The sequence below is a fragment of the Salmo trutta genome, chromosome 35 (assembly GCF_901001165.1).
Source record: "Salmo trutta chromosome 35, fSalTru1.1, whole genome shotgun sequence".
NCBI lineage: Eukaryota > Metazoa > Chordata > Actinopteri > Salmoniformes > Salmonidae > Salmo > Salmo trutta.
Window position 1 is genome coordinate 11,444,573 of NC_042991.1, and position 23,265 is coordinate 11,467,837.

General features: G+C 46.3%; 1 protein-coding gene and 1 long non-coding RNA gene across 3 annotated transcripts in view; both read left to right on the forward strand.

Annotated features, from left to right (window-relative positions):
* The window catches only part of ches1 (checkpoint suppressor 1), a 48,155-nt gene that overhangs the window by 18,726 nt on the left and 6,164 nt on the right, over window positions 1-23,265 (forward strand). Inside the window, exons 2-4 of the mRNA XM_029733317.1 lie at window positions 459-1,025; window positions 13,489-13,637; window positions 18,757-18,815. Of these exons, the coding sequence (XP_029589177.1) occupies window positions 477-1,025; window positions 13,489-13,637; window positions 18,757-18,815 (757 nt within the window). The 5' untranslated portion in view covers window positions 459-476. The remainder of the gene's footprint in view (window positions 1-458; window positions 1,026-13,488; window positions 13,638-18,756; window positions 18,816-23,265) is intronic.
* LOC115174616 (uncharacterized) lies at window positions 4,654-5,113 on the forward strand. Of its 2 annotated transcripts, XR_003871808.1 has the most exons (3): window positions 4,654-4,668; window positions 4,752-4,771; window positions 4,902-5,113. It is a non-coding gene; the product is annotated as an uncharacterized LOC115174616 (long non-coding RNA). The 2 variants fall into 2 exon arrangements; XR_003871807.1 differs by lacking the exon at window positions 4,654-4,668 and having other exon boundaries at window positions 4,683-4,771.

Consider the following 23,265-nt stretch of genomic DNA (forward strand, 5'->3'; position numbering starts at 1 on the left):
GGCTGAGCTGGCTACTACATATCTCCTGCTGGGATTAATCCTATCCTTGTGTGTGTGTGTGTGTGTGTGTGTGTGTGTGTATGTGTGTGTGTGTGTGTGTGTGTGTGTGTGTGTGTATGTGTGTGTGTGTGTGTGTGTGTGTGTGTGTGTGTGTGTGTGTGTGTGTGTGTTCATTTCCATCTTGCGATCATCTTACCAACAGAAGACGCCACCTAACACAGGATATAAGCATTTACTATGCAGTCAATGTAGCTACCGTTCTAGCAATTCATCTGTAGTTAACTAATGCATTCTAACACTCATCTTAACTTCACTGGTTGGTGGGATTGTTACAGCAAACATTCCTGAGGATCCCATCAAAACTGTCTCTCAAAACTCACTGTAGAAGCATCAGAGTTGCAGACATGACTTGATTCATAGTAACCCAGTCTTGTGCTCTCCTCCCCTCCCCCATCCAGGAGAGAGCCCAGGGCTGGATGGGACCCACCATGCCGCCCAGTAAGAAGGCCCAGAGCCCCAGCAGCGGTTTGGGAGCGACCCGGGGTCTGAGTCCCCTCTACAGGGAGGCGGAGGCAGCTGACCTGTCCCTGTCTCTGTCGGCCTCCTTCTCCAAGGCCGAGGACGAGGAGCTCACCAGCCTCTCCTGGCTCCACGAGAGCACAGACCTTCTCAACAGCTTCTCTCACTCGGGGCTCCGCTCCGTCTCCCCCCTGCAGGACCCCGACGGTCACCCTCTACCCCCCCACTCCCCCTCCTCCTCCTCCCCTTCCCCTGACCCATGTGATTCTTCCACATACGACCTGGCCACGGGAGCCAATCGGAAGCCTCCATACTCGTTCAGCTGTCTGATCTTCATGGCAATAGAGGACGCGCCATCCAAGAGGCTGCCGGTGAAAGATATCTATGGTTGGATCCTGGAGCATTTCCCGTATTTCGCTAGTGCCCCTACTGGTTGGAAGAACTCGGTGCGCCACAATCTGTCGCTTAATAAGTGTTTCAAGAAGGTGGACAAGGACAGGAGCCAGGTAAGGAGGAGGCTAGCAAAGGCACACACACACGTACGCACATGCTCACACACACACACACAACACACCCAGCTGCACCACACTCTCTCGCTCTCTTTCTCTCGCTCTCTCTCCCTTTCTCTTTGTTTGTTTGAGGTGCTTGGACGCATTTCAAATTCAGTTATCAGGAGAACAGCCATTTCAATCTCAGAGTCAAACACATCCAGTATTTTGTCTACACATGTACAAGGAATTGCTTTATCAATACTTCATCATCTCACTGAATTCCAACTAAAAAGCAGAAGTTTGGAGTTTTCTGGAGGGAACAGCCTTTCAGTTTTGATTTAAATCTTGATATGGTTTCTTCAAAAGGCTTAAATATTTCACTAATCATTCTCCTATTTCAGAAGCTGGTTATATATACGCTATATATTTATAAGGAAAATAATTCCCATAACCAATTAATACTAAAAGTTGTATTAACATTAATGTCAAAAGATATCAGATATCATCTGCCCATGGGAAAGTATAAGGAAATCCTCACTCACTGAAGTATTCTTTACGTTTTAACGTCTTGTTTTTTCAGCCAGGTCACCCGTGATATAAGTCATTATTCGACATCCATCCATTTCTGAGGATGTCGCGAGATGACGCGAAAACACTTCAAAATTTGACGTTTGGACCAACTTTGAAAGCTGGCGTTTGAGGAACATGGCTGAACGTCTCATTCTGGCATGAGATTGTGAGAGCTGGTTGAATCGTTTTGCAGCAGAGGTCAGAACAGAGGGACGTGTTTCGGCGACAGCCGAGCGTTTGGAGAACAACAGACATCCACCCGTATTTACAGATGACGTCACATTGTAGTACTGCTGCTTTCTTTTTTCACAATCATTATTTACAATCATTACTTACATACGTTATTTACATACATTTCCTACTGTTTTCCACCAAAGATCCTGTTGCTCCAAGGCAGAAACCTAACAGAAGTTCTTCATTCAAGCCTCTACGGCTCTGTTCGTAAGGCATAGAAATTCTTCTCTGTCACTTCCTCATTTAAGTGGCTGTACAACTTCTAAGCCCTAGAACCTCAGTTGGCACACGTCATGTTTGACCGCATTCAAGTGTCTGGCTACAGGGGACAGTTCACTGTGATGCATTTCTTTCTTCGCCCTCGTACGGGAAAGAAAATGTATGTCAGGGGTAGAATTTCCTGTAAAACAAAATTTGTGGTCTATTTACTCAAGTGCCCATGTGGCTATTATTACGTCGGGAAGTCTAAGAGAGAATTTGAAAGTTCGTATTACAGAGCACAAGAGCAGAGCACCCCTGTAGCCAGACACCACGTGTCTTCGAATGAAGTTCATATGTGAGAATTGCCAGAACAATCCGAGATGCCAAAAATATATTTCGCTCCCTCTGGCATATAATTAACCATAAGGATTATATTATGTACACTATACAGGCTTTAGCTTGTGCGTTAGATTCTTTATGAAATGGACTTGTGAGCTCTAAACTACGTTTGACCAGCACATGAACCACGGCCTTTCCCTTGTGAGTGAATGTGATATGTGGAAAGACAAAATGTACAAACTGTATCGTGTGTGTGTGTGTGTGCGTGCGTGTGTGTGTGTCTGCCCTTAAGTTACTCTGTCATCTGGCCCCTTGACTACAACTGCATAGAGTTTGCCTTGTATACATATCTCCATAGTAACTAGGTTGCAGTTGACATAAAAGTATGCTGTTGCTGTGGCGACGGGAAAACTGATTTGGCTATACTGGCTTTGAGTGTGTGTGCCCGCCCTTGGGTTTGTACAAGAATGTGTGTGTGGGTGTGGGTGTGTGTGAGTGTGTGTGAGGGTGTGTGATGGCAAGGACAGAAAGGTGCAGTTGGCAGGGACATTTTTTTCCTCTCACACAGTTTGACAGCCAATTAGTTAACTCTTCAATTCTGTCCAATACCCGCTCAGCCCAAACTGACTACCAACTGTTACAGGAACAGGAAATAAAGCGTTACATAAAGACACATGCCTCGGTATACACACAAGAATATGTGCCTGCGTCTTAAAACAGGTATTTTACCTGAGAAAAAAGGCTGGTTTGTATGGAATCATAATGATGTCAACTGTGTAATTTCAAGGAGAGACTAATGTAGCATTCATAGCATAGCATTCAACGACTGTCTTTCTAAGGAGAAGCTGTTTTTCCAGTTTTTTTCCTTCTCCATTTTAAATGTCTTTTTCTATAACTGGCTTTACTCTGTCTGTTTGTCTCTGAAATGAGCACGGTACGGGTCGGGTAAGCATTTTTACATTGCATTATATTTCACATTAACATCAAGCTAGTGGGGAGGGACAATCTTCCAATTGGATTGGGGTTTAGTATAGTGAACAGTCTTGGTTGGTCCATGGGCTAAGTCCTTGCTAGGTCCACGGTCTAAGTCCTTGCTAGGCCTTGGCTTGGAAGAAAAAAGTATTTTTTGCAAATGCACCAAATTATATTTCCATCAATTTAGAGAGGTGGAGATTATTATGACAAGACACTATTTGTTCCAGAGAGTGTGTTTCTGGGTCATATCCAGGCAGACAACAAGACTACTGACTGGGGTTAGCTTATTGTAAGCCTGTGCGTGTGTGTGCGTGTGTGTGTGCGTGTGCGCATGTGTGCGCGCGTGTATCTGTGCGAGACAGCCAAAGGGCTCAAGTCTCACGGTTTCCATGGTGTTGTTTACAAACAGGATTCCTCCATTGGTGAATGAGAAGCCTTAATGACAGGTCACGGTGTTGTGCACATAACACATGCACACACACACACACACAGCATCATATTGGTTATGAAATCAAAGCTGAAAAGTGGGTTATGAAGAAGCAGTTCTGCATGAGAAACAGTTCAAAAAGAGCTATTTCGTCAATCCAATACTCTCAAGCTTTCCCAAGGTATTGTGATCAGACAGTTATCTAACCTAACCTTGCCTCTAGTGTATGAAACAACTTTGAACTAAATCTCTGTTTTCATTGTTGGCTAAAGTGGAAACAGACTGGTAACCAGGCTAACTCAAGATCCATAGCAACAGATCTCTGGTAAAAGTGGTGTTTCAGGGTCTGCATGGAACTCAAAAGGTTTCTACCTGGAACCTAAAAGGGTTTTTCAAAGGGCTCTCCTGCACTCTAAAAATGTGGGGTTCAACAAGGGTTCTTCTAAGATCCTCAAAGTTCTTCAAAGAACCTTAGAGTTCTTGGGACTGAAAATTGCCAGCAAAAGTTTCTTCCAAGAACCCAATAGGAGGTGGGGTTCATCGAGGAGCCTCCTTAGTTGGTGGGGGTTCTTGCAGGAACCTAACTGTCCAACTGAAACATTTAGATTTGAATTTGGAAGGGCAGCAGGTGCAGGCACTTAAATTGAAGAGATCTTTACATTTTTCAGTTAAGGTGTGTCCCTTGTATGATCTAAATTGATATTGTTTTACGATGATACCATCTATCTTTTTATATTTGTGCAAATCTTTCTAAAACAGAAAATGGACACAATTCAATGGATACCAATCAACGAAGAGGTAAGAATATGTAGGCTATAAGAATATGTTGAAGGCTAGCTGTATTGAGTGCAGATGACTAAACTGCTCACCTTTGTGTCTGTGTCTGCAGGTATGAAGACGAGGCATACAAAGGTATGTCAATAGGTGCTGGTATGTTATTATGCAGATCACATTTACCATATTTCTCTCTTACCTCTTCAATGAATATCCCATAGGCCTCTACATTATGGACAAGGTATGTGTATGAAAACCATTATCAAAACAGGTTTTTCAATTCCCATTTACCACAAAAAACAAGGTATGAATACTGTAGTGTGCATGTTTTGTTAATCATCTGTATAATTACTATTATTTGGGATTCACAGACTTCACCCTCCCTACACCGCTGATGAATATAACAGGAATCCTGTTTGATCACCAGGCTCTGCAAAATCCTTCTGTCTGTGGATACGGAGAACATCAACACATTAACATCAACACGCCATTGGACTTGGGCCTTTGCAGGGAGTTTACCTCATATTTAGATTGTTTTATTCTGCTTTGCCACTAAAATCATAATAAACACTGAGAACTAAAATATAGTGTTGTTGTTATTGTTATGCATATTATTCAAAATGAACCCCAAAAGGTTCTTCAAAAGTTTCTTTGTGGATCCATTAAAAGGGGTTCTTTAAAGAACTTAAAGAACGTTTAAAGAACGTTTCAATTTGAAGAACCCCTGAAGGATACTCCAGGAACCTTTTCTTTTTAGAGTGTATGGGGACAGCTGTAGAACCCCTTTAGGTTCTACACTGTGTTCACAATTATTAGGCAAGTCACTATTTTGACCATATCATCATTATTGTGCATATTTCCCAACTCCAAGCTGTATAAACTGGAATGCTTATTGGATTTAAGCATATCAGGTGATGTGTATTTGTGTAATGAGGGAGGGTGTGGCCTAAGGAGATCAACACCCTATATCAAGGTGTGTATAATTATTAGGTAGCTTCTTTTCCTCAGGCAAAATGGGCCAAAAAAGAGATTTAACTGACTGAAAAGTTAAAAATTGTAATAAGTATTTCAGAGGAATGCAGCACTCTTGAAATTGCTAAGATATTGGGGCGTGATCACAGAACCATCAAAGGTTTTGTTGCAAATAGTCAACAGGGTCGCAAGAACCGCGTTGAGAAAAAAATATGCAAATTAACTGCCAAAGAGTTGAGAAGAATCAAACGTGAAGCTACCAGGAAGCCATTATCCTCCAGTGCTGTCATATTCCAGAACTGCAACCTACCTGGAGTGCCCAGAAGTACAAGGTGTTCAGTGCTCAGAGACATGGCCAAGGTAAGGAAGGCTGAAACCCGACCACCACTGAACAAGACACATAAGTTGAAACGTCAAGACTGGGCCAAGAAATATCTGAAGACAGATTTTTCAAAGGTTTTATGGACTGATGAGATAAGAGTGACTCTTGACGGACCAGATGGATGGGCCCGTGGCTGGATCAGTAACGGACACGGAGCTCCACTTCGACTCAGACGCCAGCAAGGTGGAGGTGGGGTACTGGTATGGGGTGGTATTATTAAAGATGAGCTAGTTGGACCTTTTCGGGTTGAAGATGGACTCAAACTCAACTCCCAAACCTACTGACAGTTTTTAGAAGACACTTTCTTCAAGCAGCGGTACAGGAAAAAGTCTGCATCTTTCAAGAAGACCATGATTTTTATGCAGGACAATGCTCCATCGCATGCATCGAAGTACTCCACTGCTTGGCTAGCCAGTAAAGGCCTTAAAGATTAAAGAATAATGACATGGCCCCCTTCCTCACCTGACCTAAACCCTATTGAGAACTTGTGGTCCCTTGTTAAACAGACGCTTTACGGTGAAGGAAAACAGTACACCTCTCTGACCAGTGTCTGGGAGGCTGTGGTTGCTGCTGCACAAAACGTTGATGGTCAACAGATCAAGAAACTGACAGACTCCATGGATGGAAGGCTTATGACTGTTATTGAAAAGAAGGGTGGCTATATTGGTCACAGATTTGTTTTTGAAATGTCAGAAATGTTTATTTATACATTTTGAGTTGTTTGTTTATTATTCTCACTTTAACAGATGAAAATAAACAAGTGAGATGGGGAACTTTTTCGTTTTTTATTTAGTTGCATAATAATTCTGCACACTAATAGTTGCCCAATAATTGTGCACACATAGATATTCTCCAAAGAAAGCCAAAACCTCACTTTTACTCTCTTAAATATTCAGGTTTGAGGTTTATTAACATTTTGGATTGACCGAGAGCGCTGTAGTTGTTCAATAATAAAGTGAATCCTCAAACATACAACTTGCCTAATAATTGTGCACACAATGTAGATCCTTTTTTTCTAAGAGTGTAGGGCTGGGCACAGCAGGTGAAGAAAAACAGATCCTGTTATTTTCAATGACTCTGATGTATTTGGAACAAAGAGTTCTCTGATATAACCTTGTCTGCCATTATACTATGATGCATCTTTGAACCATGGCAACACTCGGATCTCTCGTATGTGGTTGGTTGAAGAGGTCTACAGTATTAGGGTCAGTAACAGCAGGACCATTTCATATCTCCTCCCCCTTCTCTCTCTGCTCTCTGCCTTCTTTTCCTAGTGGGTCCCAGACTACAGACTACAGTTTAAGTAACAGAGGAAACAGATGTGGGGAGCATCCAACTCCTCTCTTTCTCTCTATCTTCCATTCAGTCTGTCTGTCTTTCATTCTCTCTCTCTCTGTCTCTCTGTCTCTCTGTCTCTCTGTCTCTCTGTCTCTCTGTCTCTGTCTCTTTGTCTCTCTGTCTCTCTCTGTGTGTGTGTGTGACGTTGACAGACTTAGTTGGCCTGGACTAGAGGTCTGCTGTGGGACCGATTTTCTTCATTCCGCTCCTGCTGCTTTTCATACCGCGCCCCCTCCTGCTGACTTCTTGTCTGACTCCAACCCACTCCCGCAAGAAATGGTCCCGAATCCGACTGCAGTCACGCAATGTTATTTTAGGTGTATGTGACCGAGCTCGCTTTGCAGCCCAGGTCCCAGCAATTTTCAGACCACACATATAGGCGTAATTGATCTTGCACGCCTCAAGGTAGGCCACTGAACGTAAATCGGCAAGAATTAGGCTATTAGAGTTTGTGAATATTGCTAACAAACAGGTGCTTTAACACAAGAACACATACATGACAGAAAGACGACCGTTCGAAATAATCTGCGGGACTAAAAAATATTTTAATTCCAAAGTTGTCTGTCTGACCGCCCGCTCCTGACCGCAGCATGAAAAATGCTCTCAGACTGGCCACAGGTCCCGTGGGAGGCCCTCGGGAATGCAGCTCTCTAGCCTACACCACTCTGTGTATACTCCTTACGATCAGTGTATTTCTGTCTTTTCACATATTTGTGCTCTCTGTTAATAGTGTCTGTTAAGACATATGTTTCAAGGTTTAAGTTTAAGCCCTGAATGCTGATTTGGCTGACAGCCATGATATATCAGACCGTAAACCATGGGTATGACAAAACATTTGTTGTTACTGCTCTAATTACATTGGTAACCAGTTTATAATAGCAATAAGGCACCTCGGGGGTTTGTGGTATATGACCAATATACCATGGCTAAGGGCTGTATCCAGGCACTCCAGGCAAGTGTTTAAATTGTGCAGTATTAGCAATAGTAAATAAGAGTCTGGTAGCAGCAGTTGTGATGTGTGTGTGTGTGTTTGTGTGCAGAGAGTCAGTGCAGATGGTCAGTCCAGTTCAAGTGTTCAGCAGTCTGATGGCTTGTAGATCGAAAATGTCTCTGAGTCTCTTGGGATCAGACGTCCTGCTCCGATACCATCTGCTCAACGGTGAGGGAGTAAACAGCTCGTGGCTGGAGTGTGTGGGGTCCTTGACGATGCCGTTGGCCTTCCTCTGGCACCGTTTCTAGTAGATATCCTAGATGGGTGGGAGCACGATCCCAGTGATGTACTGAGCCTTCTTCCACACCCGCTGGAGGGCCTTGTGCTTGTGGACGGCGCAATTGCCGTATCAGGCCGTGATGCGACTAGTCAGGATACTCTCGATGGTGCAGAAGTAGTATTTGGAGAGGTGCCGTGCCGTGTTTCCTAAGCCGCCATAGGAAGTAGAGACGGTGTTGCACCATTTTGACAAGAGTGGTGGTGGTGTCGGTCCATGTCAAGTCATCGGTGATATCTGTGTAACCAGCTCAGATATTTTTGGGTTTCTTTCCCTAAGGGTTAAAGCATTGGGTTTCTTTCCCTAAGGGTTAAAGCATTGGGTTTCTATTTTTCTGATCCTAGCTCTGTTGTTAAGGGCAACTTCTACCTCCTGGAGCCATGTGACTTCAGGGTTTCCGGCAGCCTTCCCAGAACACTTTCTAAACACAGATGGGCAGTGGCGTGGAAGCAGGTTGGGTTGGGTCGTAGTGAAGGCACAGAACACATGCAGCTGGTTATTCTAGGAACATGGCTCTTTCCAAGACACCAAAAGAGGGAAAGAAAAACAGTGGTGACCAGCCAACCCAAATTGAAATAGCTTAGGCACTGTTGTTTTAGTTGAGCGACGTCAGAGAGAGATAAACACTCAATGTAAACCAGTGGGACTAGTCTCTGCTGGTAAACACAGCTATATATCCAGATATATCTCTCGCTCATCCCCATTGCGATGGCTTGCACGAAGGGCATCACCAAAGAATCTCCACTTCTTTCTGCACTTGGCCATCTTCTCCACTGTGAACCATGTGGAGAATCCTGAATAAATCCTGAATAAATCCTGAATAAATGTGTCACCTAAATTCTAGCCATTCCCTGTTAACTCCAGGGTTATTTCCATACCTCAGTGCCTCTGGAGTAACATGTAGCCATGCTAAGAACATACACTACATGGTCAAAAGGATGTGGACAGCCCTTCAAATTAGTGGATTTGGTTATTTCAGCCAGTTATTTCATTGCTGACAGGTGTATAAAATCGAGCACATGGCCATGCAATCTCCATAGCAAAACATTGGCAGTAGAATGGCCTTACTGAAGAGCTCGGTGACTTTCAACGTGGCACTGTCATTGGATGCCACCTTTCCAACAAGTCAGTTCGTCAAATGTATGCCCTGCTAGAGCTTCCCCGGGCCACTGTAAGTGCTGTTATTGTGAAGTGGAAACGTTTAGGAGCAACAACGGCTCAGCCGTGAAGTTGTAGGCCACACAAGCTCACAGAACGGAATCGCCGAGTGCTGAAGCACGTACAAATTGCCTGTCCTCGGTTGCAACACTCAATACCGAGTTCCAAACTGCCTCTGGAAGCAACGTCAGCACAAGAATTGTTCATCGGGAGCTTCATGAAATGGGTTTCCATGGCCAAGCACCGGCACACAAGCTTAAGATCAGCATGCAAAATTCCAAGCGTTGGCTGGAGTGGTGTAAAGCTTTCCGCCATTGGACTCTGGAGCAGTGGAAATGCGTTCTCTGAAGTGATGAATAACGCTTCACTATCTGGCAGTCTGATGGACGAATCTGGGTTTGGCGGATGCCAGGAGAACACTACCTGCCCCAATGCATAGTGCTAACTGTAAAGTTTGGTGGAGGAGGAATAATGGTCTGGGGCTGTTTTTCATGGTTCGGGCTAGGCCCCTTAGTTCCAGTGACGGGAAGTCTTAATGCTACAGCATACAATAACATTCTAGACGATTCTGTGCCACCAACTTTGTGGCAAAAGTTTGGGGAAGGCCCTTTCCTGTTTCAGCATGACAATGCCCCCGTGCACAAAGCGAGGTCTATACAAGAAATGGTTTGTTGAGATCGGTGTGGAAGAACTTGACTGGCCTGCACAGAGCCCTGACCTCAACCCCGTTGAACAACCTTTGGGATGAATTGGAATACCGACTGCGAGCCAGGCCTAATCGCCCAACATCAGTGCCCGACCTCACTAATGCTCTTGTGGCTGAATGGAAGCAAGTCCCCACAGCAATGTTACAACATCTAGTGGAAAACCTTCCCAGAAGAGTGGAGGCTGTTATAGCAGCAAAGGGGGACCAACTCCATATTAATGCCCATGATTTTGGAATGAGATGTTTGACGAGCAGGTGTCCACATACTTTTGACTATGTAGCGTAGCTGACACCAGTAACCAGTCACTCCAGACTCACTTGTCCTGGGTCTAAAGCCCTAATCCCCTGCTACAGTGGCTGACACACACCTGCAGGAGAAACAGGCCTGGTGTTGCATCCCAAATTGCATCCTATTCCCTATATAGTGCACTACTTTTCACCAGGGCCCATAGGTCTAGCGCACTATGAAGGGTATAGGGAATAGAGTGCCATTTGAGATGCTGATCTGGTGTTGTCTGGGTGAATGAGGATAAACCAGCTCCATTGAAGAAACCTCCAGTGGGGTTTAGAGAATGGCACCAATGCATTGGGAGAGGAGTTGGAGGGGGTGAAGGGAGGAGAGGGAGAGGAGAGACAAGGGTGCAGCTGCCAAACACATTTTTTGGGGGGAGTTACTGCATACTGTAGGTTGGACCTCATTAGCTTCAAAAAATAAATAACTCCCATTAACAAGACTTGGGGTCACTTTCTTTGCCAACAACACTCCACCACCACTACACCTCTCAGGTTAGACGTTACTCTGGGACCCATGGCAGGATGTGCTGTGGGATCAGTTTACCCTCCCCAAATACTAACCATAGCCATGAGTTTTTAAAAACAAGAAACTGATCCCAGATCAAATGTCTAGTGGTAACTTTGATCCTAATCTGCCAACACTGACATAGTTCAGCACCTCCTCTCCACCCACTGCTGTTGCCTGTTGCCTAGGCGAGGTCTGCTCTCTGATTGGCCCATCGACCCGGGGGCTGTGGAGCTGTCTGCTGATTGGTGGTTGGGGGTGGTGATGTCAGCGGCTCAGCAGACAGCTCTACTGTGGGGAGCATCGATTTAACAGGCTGCCAGGCGGCGTGCTCACACACAAACACACACACACATATACACACACACACGCGACTGGCGGGAGAGTGCGAGGGGGAAATTTGGGCCGGCAGGGTCACCTCTGCGGGGGTGAGATGTGAGTGATGCCATGGTGTGTGTGTGTGTGTGTGTGTGTGTGTGTGTGTGTGTGTGTGTGTGTGTGTGTGTGTGTGTGTGTGTGTATTCGTGTGTGCATGATTGCGTGTACTATCATACTCTCCAGGGAAGGCATCTCTAGCTGTACTAGACCCACACCAGGGAGCTAGGCATGCTGGGTAATATCAGACACCACAGGGGAAGTGGCTGGACTGGGTACACACACATGCCTGTAAACATATGAGGCCTAAATATTACAGCCTAGCGCTTGTAATAAAGTCTCTCTACTCTGTCCTTCAACCAATGGACCGACACAAGCCAACACATAATTACTTATTTACTTGTCATATATATAGATACACAGCCTTCTTACATGACATATTTTAAAATACGGTGACAGCGGCAGTGTCAATTGTAGCTATAGCAGAAATGAACCTCACCTGTATTAAGAAAGCCTCTGTACCTACCTCCTGTGAGTCCCTGTATCATGTAAAAACAGAAAAAGCCACAGTGATGGGATTGATTATATTAGCTCAGTTGGTAGAGGATGGCGTTGACAACAGGTTCAATTCCCAGGACTACCCATATGGAAAAGGTACGCATGGATGACTAAGTCACTTTGAACTTTTGAACACACACACACACGCGCGCGCACACACACACACACACTCTTCGCACTCTCGTCACTCCATTGTCTTTTACAGTTTATTTGGCAGGCATGATCAGAGTAGTGAAGTATGAAGTTGCATGGCGGGTGTGTGTGTATGTCTCTCCAACAGCACTGATGGGAAGTAGACGTCTTCATTAGGCGGGGGAAGTTCTAAAATAGAACAGCACAGCCCCTCTGGAATGGAAAACTCTCCTTCTGTCTTAACCAAGTGCTCTGTGGTGATGTTTCAGTTTGGAAAATGGAAATATCACTGCAATGTCTCACACACACACACACACACACACACACACACACACACACACACACACACACACACACACACACACACACACACACACACACACACACACACACACACACACACACACACACACACACACACACACTATCACGGCAGAGAATATATTAAGACTAATATGCCTTTAAGACATATCTTCTGATAGAATGTAAATGTGTGTGATATGTATGAGTCCTGGGGTGATGTTCGAGAGGTACTGTATTTCCAAAGTTTTCCTAATGGATTCAGTCATGTTCTGTTTCAACGTGCTTCATCTGGTTGGGATCTGGTCTGCAGCACAACTCTGTACCAAAGTGAAGGAGAAGAGGGGAGAGAGAGAGGGAAAGAGAGAGAGAGGCAGAGGGAGGGAGGGAGGGAGGGAGGGAGAGAGAGGCAGAGGGAGGGAGGGAGAGAGAGAGGCAGAGGGAGGGAGGGAGGGAGAGAGGCAGAGGGTGGGAGAGAGAGAGAGAGGCAGAGGGAGGGAGAGAGAGAGAGGCAGAGGGAGGGAGGGAGGGAGAGAGAGAGAGAGAGGTAGGGGTGGAGGGAGGGAGGGAGGGAGGCAGAGGGGGGAGAGAGAGAGGGGGAGAAATTAAGGAGAGGGAGAGAGCGACAGAGACTTTGCGAATAGAACTAGGGGCATTAAGTCGCTGACAACAACAGAAAGACAGGACATATGGAGAGGGTTGTGGTGCTGGATTTTGACTGAGCTTGTGCGTTGGACCTGTTTGTTCTGCTCTGTGTCTCCGTGTTTGTTTGTGGTCTGGTGTGTCTGTGATGTAGGCTGGTTTTCCAGGGACAGTGGAGAGAGACAGCTGTCATGTAGCCATGGCTCAAATGGTCAATGTTCCTGTTTTCATGTTGTTAGTTAAATAATACTAACCATCCTCTTTCCTCTCTGCCTCTCTCTCTCTCTCTCTCCCTCTCTCTCTCCTTCCCTCTCCTTCCCTCTCTCAGAGTATAGGTAAAGGCTCGTTGTGGTCCATAGATCCAGAGTACCGAAACAACCTGATCCAGGCCTTGAAGAAAACGCCGTACCACCCCTACTCCCCAGGACTGGTTACCCCCTCCACCTCTCCCCCCACCTCTCCTCAGGCGTATCACAGGTAGCTACACACCTCTCGCTTTCTCCCCCCCCACACACACACACACACACACTCTTCCCTTGTGTCCCTTATTCTCTCCCTCTCTTTTTGACCCCTTGCCACCCCAATTTGTCATTGACATTTCCCCCCCCCCAGTTTCCCTCGTTCCTTCCCTCCCTACCTCCTCACATCCCCCTCTTCTTATCTGCTTCTATAATTCCCTGTCCCCCCTTTTACAACTCTGTCCCTCTTCCTTACCTTCCTTTCCTCCTCTCTTCTCTCCATTCTCCCACCTCTCATTCCTCCCGTTTTCTCTCCTCTCTGGTCATCCCAGCGGGTAGCTATGTCAGAGAAAACCACTATAAAGCTTTTGCAGTTTTTTCTCTCTTTCTTCTCTCTGGCCCTCCATCGGTCAGCCAGTCGGTGGGCAGGTTGGCTCGCAGAACCACTGGACTGTGTAAGACCGAATAATTGGCTCAGTGTAAAACGTAAAAGTGTCATTTCTAACAATGAGGGATGGGGAGGTGGAACAAATTGGAGGCCAGTTTCCGGATGCTGGTAGAAAAGGGGAAAGATGTCAGTTTCTCCATTACGTTATACAGCATGAGAAAGAGGAATAAGGGGAATACATTTTCTATTGACAGAGACTTCACGCCCGGGGTCCCTAGCGGCACTTTGACTCAGTAGCCCACATGCGCGCGCACGCGCACACAGAAGAACCCATGTGTGGAAACGGACAGGGCTATTGGAGAGGAGACATGTTTGTCTGTGTCCTTCAGTGAGGGGCATTGTGATGGTATCAAAGTCAGGTCAGTGATTATGGTACAGAGAGCGTGCAGAGGGCTTTGTGGGTCCAGGATTATCTCAGTGGTGTATACAATGGGAGGGAGGGAGGGAGACAGATTCACATGTGTTTTCTTTGTCTACCTCCATTGTTGTGTCTCAGAGAGTTCCACCTTCCACTAATGACTTACTCTGCTCCTGAATGATTGTGCGTGGCATGCAGAACATTTAGAGGTTCCATGAGAGGGAGGATGGGAAGGAGGAGGAAGAGAGACAGAGTAGAGCATGCTGGGTATCAGGTCAGCTCCCTGGCGCATTCCTTCACACCCTATCGGCATCTGGATGGGGGAGGAGGGAAGAGAGGGGGGGAAGAGGGAGTCTCGAGGGACTGGAGAGGGAGAGAGCGGGAGGAGGGCTGAACGACCGTCTGCCACGAGTTAGCCCCTCGCGAGACGATTAATGCACGGTTGCCTAGGCGACGGGAACGCCTCCATGGCAACACATGCGCTGAGTCAGGTGCAGCCACACCACAAATCTATTTGTTGCCTGGCGGAAGAAGAAAAAAATTAGAAAGAGAGAGAGGGATAGAGGAGAAGAGAGGGAGAAAGAGGGAGAGAGAGAGGGATAGAGGAGAAGAGAGGGAGAAAGAGGGAGAGAGAGAGAGGGATAGAGGAGCAGAGAGGGAGAAAGAGGGAGAGAGAGAGGGATAGAGGAGCAGAGAGGGAGAAAGAGGGAGAGAGAGAGGGATAGAGGAGCAGAGAGGGAGAAAGAGGGAGAGAGAGAGGGATAGAGGAGCAGAGAGGGAGAAAGAGGGAGAGAGGAGAAGAGAGGGAGAGAGGAGAAGAGGAAGAAAGAGGGAGTGTGAAGAAGAGAGGGAGAGTGTAAAATAGAGGGAGAGAGGGGGAGACAGAGAGAGAGAGAGAGAGAGAGAGAGAGTGTGTAAAATAGAGGGAGAGAGGGGGAGACAGAGCGAGAGAGAGTGTAAAATAGAGAGAGAGAGTGTAAAATAGAGGGAGAGAGGGGGAGACACAGAGAGAGAGTGTAAAATAGAGGGAGAGAGGGGGAGACAGATAGAGACAGAGAGAGAGAGAGAATTGGGGAGAAAGAACAAAAGAGACAGGCAGTTAGCGCAAAAAAATATGTTATCGCCGTGGCAACGCTTAACTCTCCATGGCAACAGCAGGTGGCTCAGGGCTGTATTTTTTTGTTTGTGTTGTTTTTGTTACCTGCTTTAGTCCATCTCTGGTTAAAACATCAGAGGAGAGAGAAGAGAGAGAGAGAGAGAACGGGAGGAGAGGTTCTAGACCTCCAAATCCGCTCTTTCTTCCTGTCTTTCAGATGGGCTCAGGAACAATAGAAGAGCTAATATTACACCGTGACTTTACTCTCTCAGTGAGTGGTGTAATGAGAACAGCTCATCGCCCTCAGTAAAGTGGAGTATAGTGTCTCTCTGGGGCTAATAGAAAATAGTGTCTCTTTGCTCCTGAAGGGGTTTAGTTTGTTCAGTCTCTAATCTACTTTGTCTCTCTGTAGTCCTGGAGGAGTTTTTCAGTCTCACTGTGTCTCTTAATGGTCCTAAAAGGGTTTGTTCAGCCAGTCTAAGCCTGTAAAGTAGCTGCCCACAGCACCAGTGAGTCTTGGACAGTCCCAGCTGAAACCTTCCGTGATTTACAAAGTCAAGTCTGTGAGAGCTCACCAGACCCCGCTCACTAATCTGGATCTGAATACCACTGAACACTGTCTGCAAACCTTACGGCTCCTCTACAGACTTGAGAGACTTAGTCCTGTAAGGACCCTGGATAATACGGTACACAGAAAGAACAGAATTGAAGTCTTAGACTTGTGTGTGTACAAAATACTCCTCCTCGCCTTCCGTGCGCGTGTGTGTGTGTGTGTGTGTGTGTGTGTGAAGATGAACATGACCATTAGCTACTAGATACTCCGTTAGCAGAGTAATGACGGCAGGAGAGTGTGCTCGCGTGTGTGTGTGTGTGTGCACGTGTATCTGCACGCCTGCGTGTGTTTTTGTAAGTGTTATGTGCTGCCGTTTGTCGTGAATGCGCTTTGTGCGACTGTGTGTGTGTGTGTGTGTGTGTGTGTGTGTGTGTGTGTGTGTGTGTGTGTGTGTGTGTGTGTGTGTTGGGGGGGAAGTCATGAGGAATCACCCCTGTGGACCACATCAGTGGGGCGGTAATTCTCTGTGGTAATCACAGGGGATAGAATAATGGCAATGCTGGGGCTCCCAGGAATATAATCACTGTCATCAGGATCACAGGCTTATGAGCTCAAATTCCTGCTTTCATTTCAGTTTGGCTGCGTCTAAAATGGCACCCTATCCCCTCTCTAGGGCACTACTTTTGACCAGGGCCCTGGTAATAGGGCGCCACATGGGACGCACATTTTTCTGTCGGTCTGGCGCAGCCTGGAGCAGAAACTTACATGATCAAATGATTGACCATCTTTCTCTCTCTCTGTCTGTCTGTCTGTCTGTCTGTCTGTCTGTCTGTCTGTCTGTCTGTCTGTCTGTCTGTCTGTCTGTCTGTCTGTCTGTCTGTCTGTCTGTCTGTCTGTCTGTCTGTCTGTCTGTCTGTCTGTCTGTCTGTCTGTCTGTCTGGGAAACATATGTTTACATTGCCAAAGCAAGTGAACTAGATAATAAACAAAAGAGTGAAATGAACAATAAAAATTAGCAGTAAACATTACACTCACAAAAGTTCCAAAAGAATAAGGACATGACAAATGTCATATTATGTGCAAGTAGTTAAAGTACAAAAGGGAAAATAAATAAACATAAATATAGGTTGTATTTACGATGGTGTTTGTTCTTTACTGGTTGTCCTTTTCTTGTTGCAACAGGTCACACATTTTGCTGCTGTGATGGCACACTGTGGTATTTCACCCAATTGATATGGGTGTTTATCAAAATAGGGTTTGTTTTCGAATTCTTTATGTATCTGTTTAATCTGAGGGAAATATGTGTCTCTAATATGGTCATGCACTTCGCAGGAGGATAGGAAGTGCAGCTCAGTTTCCACCTCATTTTGTGTGCAGTGTGCACATAGCCTGCCTTCTCTTGAGAGCCAGGTCTGCCTACGGCGGCCTTTCTCAATAGCAAGGCTATGCTCACTGAGTCTGTATATAGTCAAGGCTTTCCTTAAGTTTGGGTCAGTCACAGTGGTCAGGTATTCTGCCACTGTTTACTCTCTGTTTAGGGCCAAATAGCATTCTAGGTTGCTCTGTTTATTTGTATTTTTTTTCAATATGTCAAGTAATTATCTTTTTGATTTCTCATGATTTGGTTGGGTCTAATTGTGTTGCTGTCCTGGGGCTCTGTGGGGTCTGTTTGTGTTTGTGAACAGAGCCCCAGGACCAGCTTGCTTAGGGGACTCTTCTCCAGGTTCATCTCTCTGTAGGTGATGGCTTTGTTATGGAAGGTTTGGGAATTGCTTCCTTTTAGGTGGTTGTGGAATTTAACGGCTCTTTTCTGGATTTTGATAATCAGCAGGGATCGGTCTTATTCTGTTCTGCATGCATTATTTGGTCTTTTACGTTGTACACAGAGGATATTTTTGCAGAATTCTGCACGCAGTCTCAATTTGGTGTTTGTCCCATTTTGTGAATTCTTGGTAGGTGAGCGGACCCCAGACCTCACAACTATAAAGGGCAATGGGTTCTATAACTGATTCAAGTATTTTTAACTGATATGTCGAATTTTATGTTCCTTTTGATGGTATAAAAGGCCCTTCTTGCCTTGTCTCTCAGCTCATTCACAGCTTTGTGGAAGTTACCTGTGGCGCTGATGTTTAGGCCGAGTTTTTTGTGTGCTCTAGGGCACCAGTGTCTAGATGGAATTTGTATTTGTGGTCCTGGCACCTGGACCTTTTTTGGAACACCATTATTTTTGTCTTACTCAGATTTACTGCCAGGACCCAGGTCTGACAGAATCTGTGCAGAAGATCTAGGTGCTGCTGTAGGCCCTCCTTGGTTGGGGACAGAAGCACCAGATCATCAGCAAACAGTAGACATTTGACTTCAGATTCTAGTAGGGTGAGACCGGGTGCTGCAGACTGTTTTAGTGCCCTCGCCAATTTGTTTATATATATATATATATATATATATATATATATATATATATATATATATATATATATATATATATATATATATGTTGAAGAGGGTGGGGCTTAAGCTGCGTCCCTGTCTCACCCCACGGCCCTGTGGAAAGAAATATGTTTTCTTTTGCCAATTTTAACTGCACACTTGATGTTTGTGTACATGGATTTTATAATCTCTCTCTCTCTCTCTCACTCTCTCTATCCCTTCCCCCTCTCCCTCTCTCTCCTTTCTCTCTCTTCAGTCCTCCACTATGGCCAGGGAGTCCCTTCTTAAGAAAGAACGGAGGAGTTATCTTACAAGGTAGGCTACCTTTCTGCATCGCTGTGTCTTGTTTGTGTGTCTGTCTTAATCTCTCACTCTCTTTCTCCCTCTCTCTCTCTGCTCGGATGCCAACTCCTGAGTTCTGAATTATTTTTTAGAAGGCACCTTGAGAATACCAAGTGCTGCATCCTGACACTTGGTAACATTTCAGAGGATGCTTCTGTTTGACAGGGCGTGTTTGAAAGTTAAAAAAAACTCTGCTCTGATCTGAAGCTCGGGAAGGCATCATGTGATTTTTTTTCCACCTCCACTAGCTTTCCATAACCCTCTCTCACCCTCCCTCTCTCTCTCGTCACTTTTCCTCTCTCATCACTTTCACTCTCTCCCCTCACTTTCTCTCCCTCTCTCCTCTGACATCCTCCATCCCTGTCTCCCTCGCTCTCGCTCTCCCTCTTCCTCTCCCCATCTCTTTTCTCCCTGGTGGGCTGGCTGGCAGTTTAAATGGACATTCAATCCCAATCAGAGTGCACTCTGGGAGTGCGGTGGGCCAGCGGTGCTCTAAATGGGGGAAATGGATACATTAGGCGTCTGGGCCGTGTCCTCCATCCTCTCCATCGCCACTCCTTGGCTCTGATAATGGAGTAATGGTCAAGGAGCCGGCGTGGAAAGCATCTGAGGGGCCCGGCCTCCCTACAGACCTGCCTGTGACTGATGGGTCCGGTGGGAGGGAGAGAAGGAGAGAGGGAGGGGTAGAGAGGGGAGAGGGAGAGAAAAGGGGAGAGGGAGAACATTGATCATTACTCCATTGTCAAAAAGGTGGGATAGGTGGGTAGATAGTGGACAGAGAGAGTGAGGGAGAGAGGGAGGGAGAGAGGAATGGAGAGATAGAGGAAGGGAGGGAGGGAGGGAGAGGGGGAGAGAGCGAAGGGAATGGAGAGAGAGGGATGGAGAAACAGGGAGGGAGAGAGAGAGGAATGGAGGGAGAAAGAGGGAGGTGGGATGGAGAAAGAAAGAGAGAGGTAGTATACAGTAGGTGAGTGGACAGATAGCCACTATTAATTCAATTAATTTCAAGAAGATTTATCGGCATGGAAAGTGTAAGAACGTACATTACTCTACTAGCTCACTATCCCAGTCCCACAGCCCACAGCCTTGGTCTACTCTAAGCTCTGCTGAGTTGAAACCCAGCGGAAACTGTATCTTCCACATGCTAGCCCTGGTTTCCACGATGCTAGCCCTTGTTTCCCCATGCTAGCCCTGGTTTCCACAACGCTAGCCCTGATTTCCATGATGCTAGCCCTGGTTTCCCCATGCTAGCCCTGGTTTCCCCATGCTATCCCTGGTTTCCCCATGCTAGCCCTGGTTTCCCCATGCTAGCCCTGGTTTCCCCATGCTATCCCTGGTTTCCCCATGCTAGCCCTGGTTTCCCCATGCTAGCCCTGGTTTCCCCATGCTAGCCCTGGTTTCCCCATGCTAGCCCTGGTTTCCCCATGCTATCCCTGGTTTCCCCATGCTATCCCTGGTTTCCCCATGCTAGCCCTGGTTTCCCCATGCTATCCCTGGTTTCCCCATGCTATCCCTGGTTTCCCCATGCTATCCCTGGTTTCCCCATGCTATCCCTGGTTTCCCCATGCTAGCCCTGGTTTCCCCATGCTAGCCCTGAAACGGTTGCTTTCTCAAGGTCTGCTGGGAATGACCTTTAACCCTGAGCTCTGGACACTGCGTCTGAACCCTCCGGTTACAAGCTTGATGTTGTCATAGCGTGCTAGGAATATGGGGCCAAATACTCAACTTTTGACTACTTCAATACACATCTAAGTGAATATGTACCAATACGTTTGGTCCCCTAAAATGGGGGGACTACAGTATGTACAAAAAGTGCTGCAATATCTAAACGGTTCACCCGATATGGATGATACACTCAAAAAGCTGACATTCTGCACTTTAACAACAACATAATGGACACTGTCCCGATACTTTAAGAGCTCACTGTATATATTCTCTCCCTCTCTCTCTCTGTACCGCCAGGGTGTAAAGACAACGTGAGCAGTGTTTTCTCCCAGCTTCTCAGCAGCATATGTCTCAGGCTTTATACCTGCAGAGACGGCATGCCTCCGAAGTTGGAAGACATGAGTCACCGCTATACATAGCATGGCTGCATGGGAGACTAAGCGGGGGAGAGAGAGAGAATGGGCAAGCAAGAGAGTGAGACAGGGACAGGGAAAGAAAGGGAAAGGAGAGAGAGAGGGAGCGAGAGAGAGGGAACGAGAGAGCGAGAGAGAGAGAGAGACAACCCATGCTAATGGAATGGAGGAAAGGGGGACAGAAAGCAAGTAAGCAAGCAAATGAAAAGACCTACAGAAAGAGGGAAACATTTTGTATAAATGGATAGGAAAGATAGGGAAGCAGAGAGAGAGTCAGTGGACAAATCGAACAGAGAGTTGCCTGTGGATCCAGGCAGGGCCAGGGTTAGATTAGGCAGAGCTGGGCTAGGGCCAGGCCAGGGTTAGATTAGGCAGAGCTGGGCTAGGGCCAGGCCAGGGTTAGATTAGGCATAGCAGGGCCAGGCCAGGGTAGAGTGTGCAGTGTGTCTATGGGGTAAACGGGGTCATCTCTTAGCTGTGTGCTCTGCCTCTGAGGCTGTGTTGAACACAGAGAGGTATTTCCTGCCTCCTCCGCTGAAGCATGATCTACCGCTCTGTGGCATGTGGAATGGGAGCCGTCTCCACGGCAACGGAAAGCCCTCCCTGCCGCCGGAGCGAGAGAGAGACCCAAAAGGGGGAGGGAGAAAGCAGAGGGGGATGTTGACCCAGAAAGACCAAGCAGTAGCACACACATTGACACACACAAAGATAGTCGTGTGCACACTTTCACTCACACATACGCACGCATGCGCGCACGCACACACACACGCACACACGCACACACACGCGCACACACACGCACACAGCGAGTGATCAGGATTACAATGGAGATAGTGTGCAGGCAGGCAGGGACTTACTTATAAGGTTAACAGGAGCAGCCCTAAAGATATCAGGGTCAGCCCCACAACCAGAGTCAATAGGATTTACATGGATAATGGATACGGGCTAACAGTTAGGGGCTAATAGACAAAACCCTATAGGTACAGTACAACAGAGACACTCTTTTACTGTACATAATGTATGCATATTGCACATAGGCCTACTTATTCATAAAATGGCAGACGACAGCTACTGTGATGATAGGGCCAAATGTGTGAGTTCACATGCTTTAAAAAAAAAAAATAAGTCTGTCGCAGACAAAAGCAAATGGTAGTCATCATTTCTGAAAAGCACACTGACCCCAGAGATCCAGAGAGAGATGTGGATGACAGCTGTTTTACTGAGCTGAACTGGGGCGTCTGTCGTGAGCCGAGCTGAGCAGCCAGCCTCGAATGACTGGAGCCCTGGCTCACACACTTCCTCTTTCCCTCTATCGTTCCCTCTGTATCTTTCTCTCCACCCCTCTTTATTTAAATACCTATCTCTGTCTCTCTCTCTGTTTTCTCTTTCTCTTCCTATTTTCCTCTCTCCCGCTCCCCTCTCTCTCTCCCTTTCGCTCTCTCTCTTCCTCTCTCCCTCCATCGATCCTCTCACTAAAGAAAGCCAGTGCTGTGTAAGTTAGGCAGAACAGAACACAGTGTACTAGCCATGCTTCCCACGTGGTCGCGGTATACTGTACATAGAAACACACACACACAATATCCCCCATCCCCCGCCCTCTTGACAAGGTCTAGGTGTTGGATTAAATACGTTTTGTTTTTTACAACCAAATCTCTATTTTTTATATAAATGGCATGTTGTAGAAGGGTCCAGGCACCTTTTTTTTTGTGATTTCACATTTTTGAGAAACTTACCCCAAACGGCAAACTTCCTGAATAAACAAGAACAAAGGCTCCAAAAACACCCAAATACATCCTTTTAGAAACAACACAGCTCTCAGCACAGTGATGCAGGTCTGTTAGTGATGCATGTTTGAACACATAAAATTGTGTCATTCCGAACTTCATTATATTTATATTTCATTTCGATGCGACTCAAGCGATACCTCGTCGTCCATTCTGCAGGTAACCGCCATACAAAAAGAAACACTTGAGTATATGAGGGATACAAAGTGTATTGAAAGCATGGCTGCTTCCAAACAGGAAGTTCCAGACACTTGTAGAATCTATGCCAAGGTGCATTGAATCTGTTCTGGGTCGTGGTGGCCCAACGCCCAGTTAAGACACTATGTTGGTGTTTTGGTAGTTACCTGTAGCAGCGGGCTACACATATAACAGAACAGCTGGGTAGGGGAAATGGCTCGAGTTGCGCAAAACGGTACGTAACATTGTGGATAACGTTCCGAATGACACAATTTCAAGTGTACAACATTTAAAAAGAAACGCATCACTATACTGAGAGCTTTGCTATTTCTAAAAGGACATATTTGGGTGTTTTTGGAGCCTTTGCTCATGTTTTTGCAGTGC